At 44.2% G+C, this 12182-nt stretch overlaps 1 protein-coding gene across 7 annotated transcripts in view; it reads right to left on the reverse strand.

The window, feature by feature from the left end:
- Window positions 1-12182, reverse strand: part of LOC105030661 (sodium/potassium/calcium exchanger 2) — a 184991-nt gene that overhangs the window by 29841 nt on the left and 142968 nt on the right. For 6 of the 7 annotated variants that reach the window (XM_029117896.2, XM_029117897.2, XM_029117898.2 and 3 more), the window contains 2 exons: window positions 9812-9910; window positions 6958-7014 (listed from right to left, as the gene is read on the reverse strand). In XM_029117896.2, coding sequence (XP_028973729.1) covers window positions 6958-7014; window positions 9812-9910 — 156 coding nt within the window. The remainder of the gene's footprint in view (window positions 1-6957; window positions 7015-9811; window positions 9911-12182) is intronic. The other variant, XM_029117900.2, reaches the window with a different exon arrangement.

Consider the following 12182-nt stretch of genomic DNA (forward strand, 5'->3'; position numbering starts at 1 on the left):
AACGAAGGAGTGGCTTCGTAAGAAACATTTCAAGGTCCTGGAGGGGCTTAGCCAGTATTGAGATTAACTTTTGTTATTGACCAAATACTTGATTAAAAATCCTACAATGTGATTTTCTGGAATTTTTTTTCTCATTTTGTCTTTCATAGTTGAAGTGTACCTATGATGTATGTCTATATGAACTTTGCACATCTAGACGTTGCAATATTTGACCACTCTTATTGCAGAACTGCCCAAGTTCAGTTAAATTTGATGACCGTTTGTGGACTGCTGTCTTCAAGTCATTCCACATATTTTCAATGGGGTTTTTGTCCAGGCTTTGACTAAGCCATGCAATGACATTCACTTTTTTCTCTTTCAACCACTGTGTGGTCAGTTTTGCTGTGTGCTTTGGGTCATTGTCATGTTGGAAGGTAAATCTTCTTCCCATTGACAACTTTCTGGCAGAGAACAGCAGATTTTTCCTCAAGAATTTGACAGTATTTTGCCCCACCAATTTTTCCTTCTATCCTGACAGGTGCTCCAGTCCCTGCTGCAACCCCATAACATGATATTACCACCTCCATGCTTTGCTGTAGGAATGGTGTTATTTGGATGGTGAGCTGTATTGGATTTTCGCCAGACAGATTGTTTGGCTTTGAGGCCAAATCATTCAATTTTTGTCTCATCTGACCATAACACGTTTTTCCATGTGGCCTTAGAACATAGATGCCCAAACTAGGGCCCGCGGGCCAAAGTTGGCCCGTGGTAACCTTTGATTTGGCCCACCGAGAGAGAGAGAGAGAGAGAGAGAGAGAAGAGAGAGAGAAGGTCTTCGACACAGATTGTCATTTCTAATTTGACATAACATTTTTGTTTGTTTTATTGTTGAACTACAACAGAGTAAACTGAAATTAAATGTTTAAATTAAATGTAAATTAATTAGATTTTTTCCTGTAAATGCGCAATTCAAGGTAGAGCGTGCGTTGCGACACTTGACGTCAATAAAGGTCAACAAATTAAACGCAATAATGGAGAAATCAAGGCAGTGGCACACAGACAAGAGACATTTTAAAAAAGCTTGGCAAGATGAGTTTTTATTCACAGAAGTAAAATCAATGGCAGTATGTCTAGTTTGCAAACAGTCTGTTGCTGTTTTAAAAGAGTACAATATCCGTCGTTATTATGAAACAAAACAGTACAGCGGTGAGGCGCGAAAACAGAAGGCTAACGAGCTGCTTGCTGGACTTCGATCTGATCAGAGCGCGCTGCTACGTCCTTCATCAGCACAAGAAAGCGCCACACGGGCCAGTTATCAGATTTTCGCTCTAATTGCTAAAAGTGGAAGAGCCTTTGCTACTGGAGAGTTCGTCAAGGAATGTCTTGCAGTGGCCACCCCTGCCTTAGAATCTTCAAGGTGCGTTTTAGCAAAACTCAGTTGTGACTGCATGTGGCCTTTCTTGAGGAGTGGCTTTTTTCTTGCAACCCTCCCATACAAGCCACATTTGTGGAGAATTTGTAATATTGTTGTCACATCCACACAATGACCACTCTTTGTCATGAATTCCTGCTTCAGAGTTGCTGTAGGCCTCTTGGTAGCCTCTCTGACCAGTTTCCTCCTGGCTCTTTCATCCAGTTTGGATTGACATCCTGACCATGTGAGGGTCTGTGTTGTACTAAATACCTTACACTTCTTAATAATAGACCTCACTGTGCTTCTAGGCACTGATAAAGCCTTAGATTTTTTTTTTATCCATCTCCTGACTTGTGCCTGTCCACAACTTTATCCCGGAGATCTTTTGACAATGCCTTGCCACCCATAGTTGATTGTTTTCTTCAGTTGCACTACCAAGGACTGAAATGCTTCAGGAAAAGCTTGTTTCAAGCTGAGCTAATCAAAATGACCACAGCTGATCACAGTTGAAAGTCAAATTGGCTTTGTGTGCTATTGAGAAGGTGATTAACTATACCTGGTTGGGTTTACAAGTCATTTTTAGGAGGGGGTGATTCTTTTTCCAACTCAGTGATTCTGTTTTTTAATAAAAAAAAGTTGGTATTATATATTTCACTTGGATGTTATAAGTTGTAAATACAGCTGAATAAAACAAAAATAGTTTTAGTCCGTTTTCATTTCAGGCTGTAAAGCAATAACATTTTATTATTTTAAAGGGGGGTGATTCTTTTCTATACCCACTGTTTATGCTCAGTTTGCAAAGATTGTGAAGAGTTCATTCTGCTGACTAATTTAAATAAAAAACATTTGTTGGATCATAGCGTTTGTGTTACGGGTGCACGATATATTGACTCAATACCGTTATCGCAATATCACGTTCGAAAATGGGGGGTGATTCTTTTCTATACCCACTGTAGCTCTTCGAAATTGTAAAGCAAGCAACAATAAGTTGGACCGCTATCCCAGTGTTCAACCATAGCTTTGCCATTCTGGATATCTGGATATCACATTCTGTTTTTTTTAAGGCTGCTTACCCACATTACACCAGTAGGCTATCAAGCATTTAGGCGTTAGGTAAAAATACTTGTGTGAAAATGACAAGGACACAGTATACCATTGCATAGAATAACCTGGTATACTAAAATATAATGAAGTGATTTAGGTAAAGATACTCTTTAAATATTAGTCTGGCATGTGCTTTAATTGCTGTGTTCTTTCCATACTATTTATGATGGCTGCATGTGGCCTGGAGCTTCTCTAGTAATTGCTTAACATTTCGTTTTAATTATTCAGTATTTTAACAAATTCTCATTTTACATAAACAGCCCAGGGGGAAAAACAAAAACCACAAAGCAACACTGTTTGAGTATTTGGGACCACAACAAGTGTGTAGGCCTACACAATAATAAAATGTCTATAGGTTTGAGTGATTTTTATTACACATGAAACCTATGCACAAACAGCAGTTACACACATACCATACCACCATACCATCTTCTTCCGCTTATCCGGGGCCGGGTCGCGGGGGCAGCAGTCTAAGCAGGGATGCCCAGACTTCCCTCTCCCCAGACACTTCCTCCAGCTCTTCCGGGGGGACACCGAGGCGTTCCCAGGCCAGCCGGGAGACATAGTCCCTCCAGCGTGTCCTAGGTCTTCCCCGGGGTCTCCTCCCGGTGGGACGGGACCGGAACACCTTCCCCGGAAGGCGTTCCGGAGGCATCCGAAACAGATGCCCAAGCCACCTCAGCTGACCCCTCTCGATGTGGAGGAGCAGCGGCTCTACTCTGAGCTCCTCCTGGGTGACCGAGCTTCTCACCCTATCTCTAAGGGATCGCCCAGCCACCCTGTGGAGAAAGCTCATTTCGGCCGCCTGTATCCGGGATCTTGTCCTTTCGGTCATGACCCAAAGCTCATGACCATAGGTGAGAGTAGGAACGTAGATTGACTGGTAAATCGAGAGCTTCGCCTTGCGGCTCAGCTCTTTCTTCACCACGACAGACCGATACATCAACCGCATTACTGCAGAAGCTGCACCGATCCGTCTGTCAATCTCCCGTTCCTTCCTTCCCTCACTCGTGAACAGGACCCCTAGATACTTAAACTCCTCCACTTGAGGCAGGCACTCTCCACCAACCTGAAGTGGGCAAGCCACCCTTTTCCGACTGAGGACCATGGCCTCGGATTTGGAGGTACTGATTTTCATCCCCACTGCTTCACACTCGGCTGCAAACCGTCCAAGTGCATGCTGAAGGTCCTGGCTTGAAGGGGCCAACACGACAACATCATCCGCAAAGAGCAGAGACGAAATCGTGTGGTCCCCAAACCTGACACCCTCCGGCCCCTGGCTGCGCCTAGAAATTCTGTCCATAAAAATTACGAACAGAACCGGTGACAAAGGGCAGCCCTGCCGGAGTCCAACATGCACAGGGAACAAGTCTGACTTACTGCCGGCAATGCGGACCAAGCTCCTGCTTCGGTCGTACAGGGACCTAACAGCCCTTAGCAAGGGACCCAGGACCCCATATTCCCGAAGCACCCTCCACAGGATGCCGCGAGGGACACAGTCGAATGCCTTCTCCAAATCCACAAAACACATGTGGATTGGTTGGGCAAACTCCCATGAACCCTCCATCACCCTGTAGAGGGTATAGAGCTGGTCCATTGTTCCATGGCCTGGACGAAAACCACACTGTTCCTCCTGAATCCGAGGTTCTACTATCGGCCGTATTCTCCTCTCCAGAACCCTGGCATAGACTTTCCCGGGGAGGCTGAGAAGTGTCATCCCCCTATAGTTGGAACACACCCTCCGGTCCCCCTTCTTAAAAAGAGGGACCACCACCCCGGTCTGCCATCCCAGAGGCACTGTCCCCGACTGCCACGCGATGTTGCACAGGCGTGTCAGCCAAGACAGCCCCAAAACATCCAGAGACTTGAGGTACTCAGGGCGGATCTCATCCACCCCCAGTGCCTTGCCACCGAGGAGTTTCTTAACCACCTCTGTGACTTCAGCCCGGGTGATGGACGAGTCCACCTCTGAGCCCTCATCCTCTGCTTCCTCAATGGAAGACGTGACGGCGGGATTGAGGAGATCCTCGAAGTACTCCTTCCACCGCCCGACGACATCCCCAGTTGAGGTCAACAGCTGCCCACCTCTACTGTAAACAGCGTTGGTAGGGCACTGTTTCCCTCTCCTGAGGCGCCGGATGGTTTGCCAGAATCTCTTCGAGGCCAGCCAATAGTCCTTCTCCATGGCCTCACCGAACTCCTCCCAGGCCCGAGTTTTTGCCTCCACAACCACCCGGGCTGCAGTCCACTTGGCCTGTCGGTACCCGTCAGCTGCCTCAGGAGTCCCACAAGCCAACCAGGCCTGATAGGACTCCTTCTTCAGCTTGACGGCATCCCTTACTTCCGGTGTCCACCACCGGGTTCGGGGATTGCTGCCTCGACAGGCACCGGAGACCTTACGGCCACAGCTCCGAGCGGCCGCTTCGACAATGGCGGTGGAGAACATGGTCCACTCGGACTCAATATCTCCAGCCTCCCTCGGGATCCAGTCGAAGCTCTGCCGGAGGTGGGAGTTAAAGATCTCTCTGACAGGAGACTCGGCCAGACGTTCCCAGCAGACCCTTACAGTACGCTTGGGCCTGCCGAGTCTGTCCAGCTTCCTCCCCCGCCATCGGATCCAACTCACAACCAGGTGGTGATCAGTTGACAGCTCCGCCCATCTCTTCACTCGAGTGTCCAAGACATACGGCCGCAGGTCAGATGAAACGACAACAAAGTCGATCATCGACCTGCGGCCTATGGTGTCCTAGTGCCACGTGCACTGATGGACACCCTTATGCTTGAACATGGTGTTCGTTATGGACAAACTGTGACTAGCACAGAAGTCCAAGAACTGAACACCGCTCGGGTTCAGATCAGGGGGGCCGTTCCTCCCAATCACGCCCCTCCAGGTGTCACTGTCGTTGCCCACGTGGGCGTTGAAGTCCCCCAGTAGAACGATAGAGTCCCCAGTCGGAGCACTTTCCAGCACCCCTCCCAGAGACTCCAAGAAGGTCGGGTACTCTGCACTGCCGTTCGGCCCGTAGGCACAAACAACAGTGAGAGACCTATCCCCAACCTGTAGGCGCAGGGAAACGACCCTCTCGTTCAACGGGGTAAACTCCAACACTCCTATTTAAACGTCTCTTCTTTCTTAATGCATGCCTAGTGAATTCTGCATGAAAATCTGAATTCACTAGGCATGCATGAAGAAAGAAGAGATGTTTAAATAGAATATTTTCTGTAAATTGGTATGATCAGTATTTTCTTACAATGCCAACAATACGTACGCTTAACCTTTTGGCTGACTCCATACTCTTGATACCATGCCAAAGCAGGTGAACCAAGAAAGATTTCAGCTCAAACTGCCATAAGAATTGTTCGGGATACAAAGAAAAACCCACATGTAACCTCAGGTGAAAGGTTACACACTATGATGATACCTGAACAAAAATGAGCTGCATGGTCGAGTTTCCAGAAAGAAGACTTTACTGTCCCAATGCCACAAAAAAACCTAGTTGCAATATGCCTGACAACACCTTGACATGCCTCACAGCTTCAGGTACACTGTAATTTGGAATGACGAGACCAAAATAGAGCTTTGGTGGTGATGCATGCAAAATTATGCATGGTTGTGGCCGTGTGTGCCTGTAACAAGGTCAAATATTAATGGGTATGTAAACTTTTCATCAGGGCCATTTGGGCTTCATATGATCACTATCCTTAAATAAATCACTATCCTTTGCATGATCAGTCATATTTTCAAAATCAACGCCCAAAATTTCACTATTTCTGCCAGGGTGTGCAAATCTATGAGCACAACTGTATATGGCAGGAGTTTGTTTGTTCTAATTTAATCAGAAACATGGACAATTAGCATGGTCATTATGGTCATTATAACATGGCTATTTTACATGGTCATTATACAATCACCTAAACACCTGTTCAATTTCTCATTAATGCAATTATCTAATAAACCAATCACATGGCAGTTGCTTCAATGCATTTAGGGGTGTGGTCCTGGTCAAGACAATCTCCTGAACTCCAAACTGAATGTCAGAATGGGAAAGAAAGGTGATTTAAGCAATTTTGAGCGTGGTATAGTTGTTGGTGCCAGATGGGCCGGTCTGAGTATTTCACAATCTGCTCAGTTACTGGGATTTTCACGCACAGCCATTTCTAGGGTTTACAAAGAATGGTGTGAAAAGGGAAAAACATCCAGTATGCGGCAGTCCTGTGGGCGAAAATGCCTTGTTGATGCTAGAGGTCAGAGGAGAATGGGCTGACTGATTCAAGCTGATAGAAGAGCAACTTTGACTGAAATAACCACTCGTTACAACCGAGGTATGCAGCAAAGCATTTGTGAAGCCACAACACGAACATCCTTGAGGCGGATGGGCTACAACAGCAGAAGACCCCACCGGGTACCACTCATCTCCACTACAAATAGGAAAAAGAGGCTAAAATTTGCACGAGCTCACCAAAATTGGACAGTTGAAGACTGGAAGAATGTTGCCTGGTCTGATGAGTCTCAATTTCTGTTGAGACATTCAGATGGTAGAGTCAGAATTTGGCGTAAACAGAATGAGAACATGGATCCATCATGCCTTGTTACCACTGTGCAGGCTGGTGGTGGTGGTGGTGTAATGGTGTGGGGGATGTTTTCTTGGCACACTTTAGGCCCCTTAGTGCCAATTGGGCATTGTTTAAATGCCACGGCCTACCTGAGCATTGTTTCTGACCATGTCCATCCCTTTATGACCACCATGTACCCATCCTCTGATGGCTACTTCCAGCAGGATAATGCACCATGTCACAAAGCTCGAATAATTTCAAATTGGTTTCTTGAACATGACAATGAGTTCACTGTACTGAAATTGCCCCCACAGTCACCAGAACTCAACCCAATAGAGCATCTTTGGGATGTGGTGGAACGGGAGCTTTGTGCCCTGGATGTGCATCCCACAAATCTCCATCAACTGCAAGATGCTATCCTATCAATATGGGCCAACATTTCTAAAGAATGCTTTCAGCACCTTGTTGAATCAATGCCACGTAGAATTAAGGCAGTTCTGAAGGCAAAAGGGGGTCAAACCCAGTATTAGTATGGTGTTCCTAATAATCCTTTAAGTGAGTGTAAATGTGCAAGCATCAAAGCAAGCATCAATCATACTGGTGATGCATTTGAGTTCAGTTAGCATGCTAATATGTTATTATAGTGCAGTTAGCATAATATTGTCTCTTTAATAAATATCCATGTCCCTCTTTGATTTAATCTACATGGGAACATTGCACAATGAAAGTCTTTCTGTGACCCTTCTGAGTATCTTTTGGTCCAATGTGTCAGGGCTTATTGAAGTGAAAACATGCATAAATTGTACTTGGCAGTGGCTCCATTGAGGGAACAGTCATAACTGATGTGGCAGCATTATCTGCCATGCTTGGCTTTACATGTGAGGCCTCATTAACCCTTAAGCTAGTATGTTTTATATATATGAATGTAATGGTGGTTTATTCAATCCTCCAAATTTTCCAAGGAATTGGTACTGTAAAATTCCAAAGCATGTCACTATTTTTATATTGGTATGGACAAAGCTGTGTAAGCCATTGCTTCCCCTCAGAATATATTCACCTTTTTGTGGGCCACACACTGATCAAAGTTAACTCTCCCTACAATAAGAAGGTTCTAAGGCTATGTATTGGATTTTCTGCATCAGTAAAATAGTACCCTTAGCCAAATCTATCCAGCTAGGTTATACATATCAGCAGACAGCAATTTTAACTACTAGAAAAAAAATATATTTTATTACTAAAACTGTGAGGAACCTTCAAATTTCAAATAACCCTTTGTATTGAATTATCTAAGAACCTTTTTGTCAGGGTTGTGTAGTGGTGGACAGGAGGAACCAGGCGCAGGCAGCATGGCAATTGATGTGGTAGATTTAATAGAAAACAAAACAGAGCACAAAATATAAACTGAAAGAAAACAAAAGGCTGGCAAAATGAAACAGAAAGGGACCAATAACCAACAGGGGAGGGGAGCAGAGGAGAAACATTTAAACACATACTAATGACTCAATTGGGACCTGGTGTGCGTGATGATTGAAGACAATTGTCATGGTACGGTGAGGATCAGTGCCACAGTCCCGTACACATACAGTTCCCATCACTCCACGAACACATCCCGCTCCTCCAGCAATAAAAGGGCTCCTACAGGAGATGAAGGAGGCGGAGAGGACGGGCCGTAGGAGAGGAGGCCGTAGGAGGAAGCGGCAGCCCGTGCCTCCTTCCTACCTACCTACCTACCTACCTACCTACCTACCTACCTACCTACCTACCTACCTACCTACCTACCTACCTACCTACCTACCTACCTACCTACCTACCTACCTACCTACCTACCTACCTACCTACCTACCTACCTACCTACCTACCTACCAACCAACCAACCAACCATGCTGTCCCGGCCGCAGTGGCGCCCTCTCCAGTCCCGGCCGCTCCGCCTCCCCGGCATGTTCCGGCCGCTCTTCCTCCCCAGCACGTTCCGGCGGCTCCGCCTCCCCAGCACGTTCTGTCGGCTCCAGGTGCTGAGCCTCCGGGTGGGGGGGGTACTGTACCGGTACGGTGAGGATCAGCGCCACTGTCCCGTACACCTCCAGTTCCAATCACTCCACAAACACATCCCGGACTTGTTTCGTGTCACATGTCTTCAACTATTCCCACCAGGTCCCCATCCTCTCATTAGTATGTGTTTAAATGTTTCCCCTCTGCTTCCCACATTTGTTCATCATTGTTGTTGCTGTCTGTATGTTACACGTAACCGGTGAGTGGTTCAGTTTGCTGTTTAAAGATTCAGCCCCTTTGTTTTCATTAAGTTTGTTTTGTATGCTTGTTTGTTTTTCATTAAATACCCCTATGTTGAGTATATTCGCCTGTGCCTGGTTCCTCCACTACCACCACCCGTTACAACAATGAATGAGTCCGGGTTGAGTTCAATCATCCTTTGTCGAGGTAGGTTTTCACATGGTTCTTTGAGCAACCATTTAAAGGGTTTCTCAAAAAAAAAAAAAAAAATCCCTTCAGTTAGTGTTTCATACTTGGATTGTATTTAGTTTGATATTGTTTTTACAATATGACTAAATTATTGTTCCGTTAGATTAATCTAACTGCACCAAAACTAACTATGTCAATACATATCATTTTGATGCCTACTGTGTCTTATTGTGGTTTGTTTAGTACTTGTTAATAATAAAGAAATATCTAACATTTGTGTAACTTACATTTCACAGAATAAACTTGTGCTAACAGTAGACCTCAAGTACAGAGGCCACTCACCTGAGCGGCTGGCTACTCCGTTGGCCTTCTCACTGTCCTCTACTTGGCATTTCTTTTTGGCAATCTTGTGAAGGATGGATGCCTTCTCTCTGAATTTTCCTGAAAAACAACCACGGGAAGTTAACTAGGCGAATGCAAGGACTGAGCAGTTAACACTTTACTTTCACACGTCCATTGCCTGGACTCAGATCTCCATTGTTTCTTTTATGCTTCCAGAGGAAAGTATTACAAGCAAGTTGGCACATCACTATACCAATGACAATTTTTAGTCAATAATTTACTGATGAGCCAGCAATGTCCTAGATCCAAGCCAGCAGATGAGAATCATTAATGAAGTGTAATTAGATTAATTGTATCTATGGTCAGACAAGGGGCTCACTGAGACCAGAACTTGACCCTGGCCTTTCTCACACACAGGACAATATTTAGTGGAACAACCCTGATCTTTAATCACATCTTTCATGCATCTTGGCATGCTCTCCACCAGTGTGTCATATAACTCTTGGGTGACTTTATGCCACTCCTGACACAAAAACTCAAGTAGCTAGTCTTTGTTGGATGGGTTGTGTCCATCCATCTGCCTCTTGATCAAATTCCAGTGGACACTTGTTTTTGCCCTCTGCCAGTCTGTAGCTTTGTTGTCCCCAATGTCTGTTGCTTGACCTTGTTCTTATGAACCGCTGTCTTTGAAATATTCAGGATGGAAGCAACCTGACGCTCACTGTATCCCTCTGCCAGCAAAGCCAGAATTGAATCCTCTCTCAAAGCTTTTCTTTTCAACTCTTTTGTCATGCTGAATAGTTTTATACTACTTGCATTGTTTTTGCCATCCAGCTGGTCCTATTGCAAGAGGATAGTGAAGACAAAAGTGTTTTTTATACTTTTCCTCATTAAATTAGATTTAGTTCCGGTAATCATCTAATCAGTACCTCATTAAATAAAATGAGGTGAGCCTGTGTTGGAATTTAACAGACTTCCATACATGTAGGAATTTTGGAATGGCTACCATACATGAAGAGATTAGGAGTGGTCTCTTAATTTTTTCCAGAGCTGTAGATGCAGCTGTTTATAGAGACATTGGGAAAATTCCTGATTGCAGACAGCCATTAACTATTTGCCATAGATCCACTGTTATATAGTTAAAAATAGTTTTAGAAAAGTCAGATGGCAGTGTGCCGAGACATCAAGTGGAAGCTTTAAGATGTCAAACTCTTTCTTCTAGGGATTTTTGATCAATTGTATTAAGTTGCAACATATGCCACAAAAAAGCCCGGTTACAATATGCCCGACAACACCATGACATGCCACAAAGCTTCTGGCACACTGTAATTTGGATTGATGAGACTAAAATAGAGCTTTATGGTCACAACCATAAGTACTATGTTTGGAGAGGGGTCAACAAGGCCTATGGTGAAACGAATACCATCCCCATTATGTTATGTTGGTGGCTCACTGATGTTTTGGGGGTGTGTGAACTCTAAAGGCACAGGGAATATTGTGAAGATTGATGGCAAGTTGAATGCAGCATGTTATCAGAAAATACTGATACACAATTTGCATTCTTCTGCACGAAAGCTGCGCATGGGACACGCAGCACAACAATATGTTGTTCTAATGGTTGGTCTAATACTTATTTCATCACTAAAGAAACATGCAAATTCATTACATTTCTACATTTCTGCTTTAAGGGGTTTGTAAGCTTGTCAACCATGTCAAAAAGAGTACGGGTATTGTTGACATTCTTGTTGATCATTCCCAATTAATGTTGCTTAGCTCATAGTTTAAGGTACAAGGGCTTTGTTTACAGATGTCATAGTGGATTTGAAGTTTAGTTTTTCTCCACTTACGTTCCGCTCTCCTATATTCTCTTTTGAGGGTGTTTACCAACATTGATAAAAGTTTAGTGTGCCCAACATTGATAACAGGTCAAAAATACAGTTTGGATTAAAATGGATAATAGGGTAAAATATTCAGCGGTTCATTCATTTAAAAATATATTAAAAAACAATTAATGAAACACAGATGTATGTCGGAATTCAGGTTTTCTGGTTCTATTTTATCCCTATTTTACCAGTGTGGAAGATTAATTAAATTATGCATATACAGTATCTCACAAAAGTGAATACACCCCTCACATTTTTGTAAATATTTGATATCTTTCATGTGACAACACTGAAGAAATGACACTTTGCTACAATGTAATGTAGTTAGTGTACAGCTTGTATAACATTGTAAATTTGCTGTCCCCTCAAAATAACTCAACACACAGCCATTAAAGTCTAAACTGCTGGTAACAAAAGTGAGTACACCCCTAAGTGAAACTGTCCAAATTGGGCCCAAAGTGTCAATATTTTGTGTGGCCACCATTATT

Source organism: Esox lucius, chromosome 24, assembly GCF_011004845.1.
Source record: "Esox lucius isolate fEsoLuc1 chromosome 24, fEsoLuc1.pri, whole genome shotgun sequence".
Lineage (NCBI taxonomy): Eukaryota > Metazoa > Chordata > Actinopteri > Esociformes > Esocidae > Esox > Esox lucius.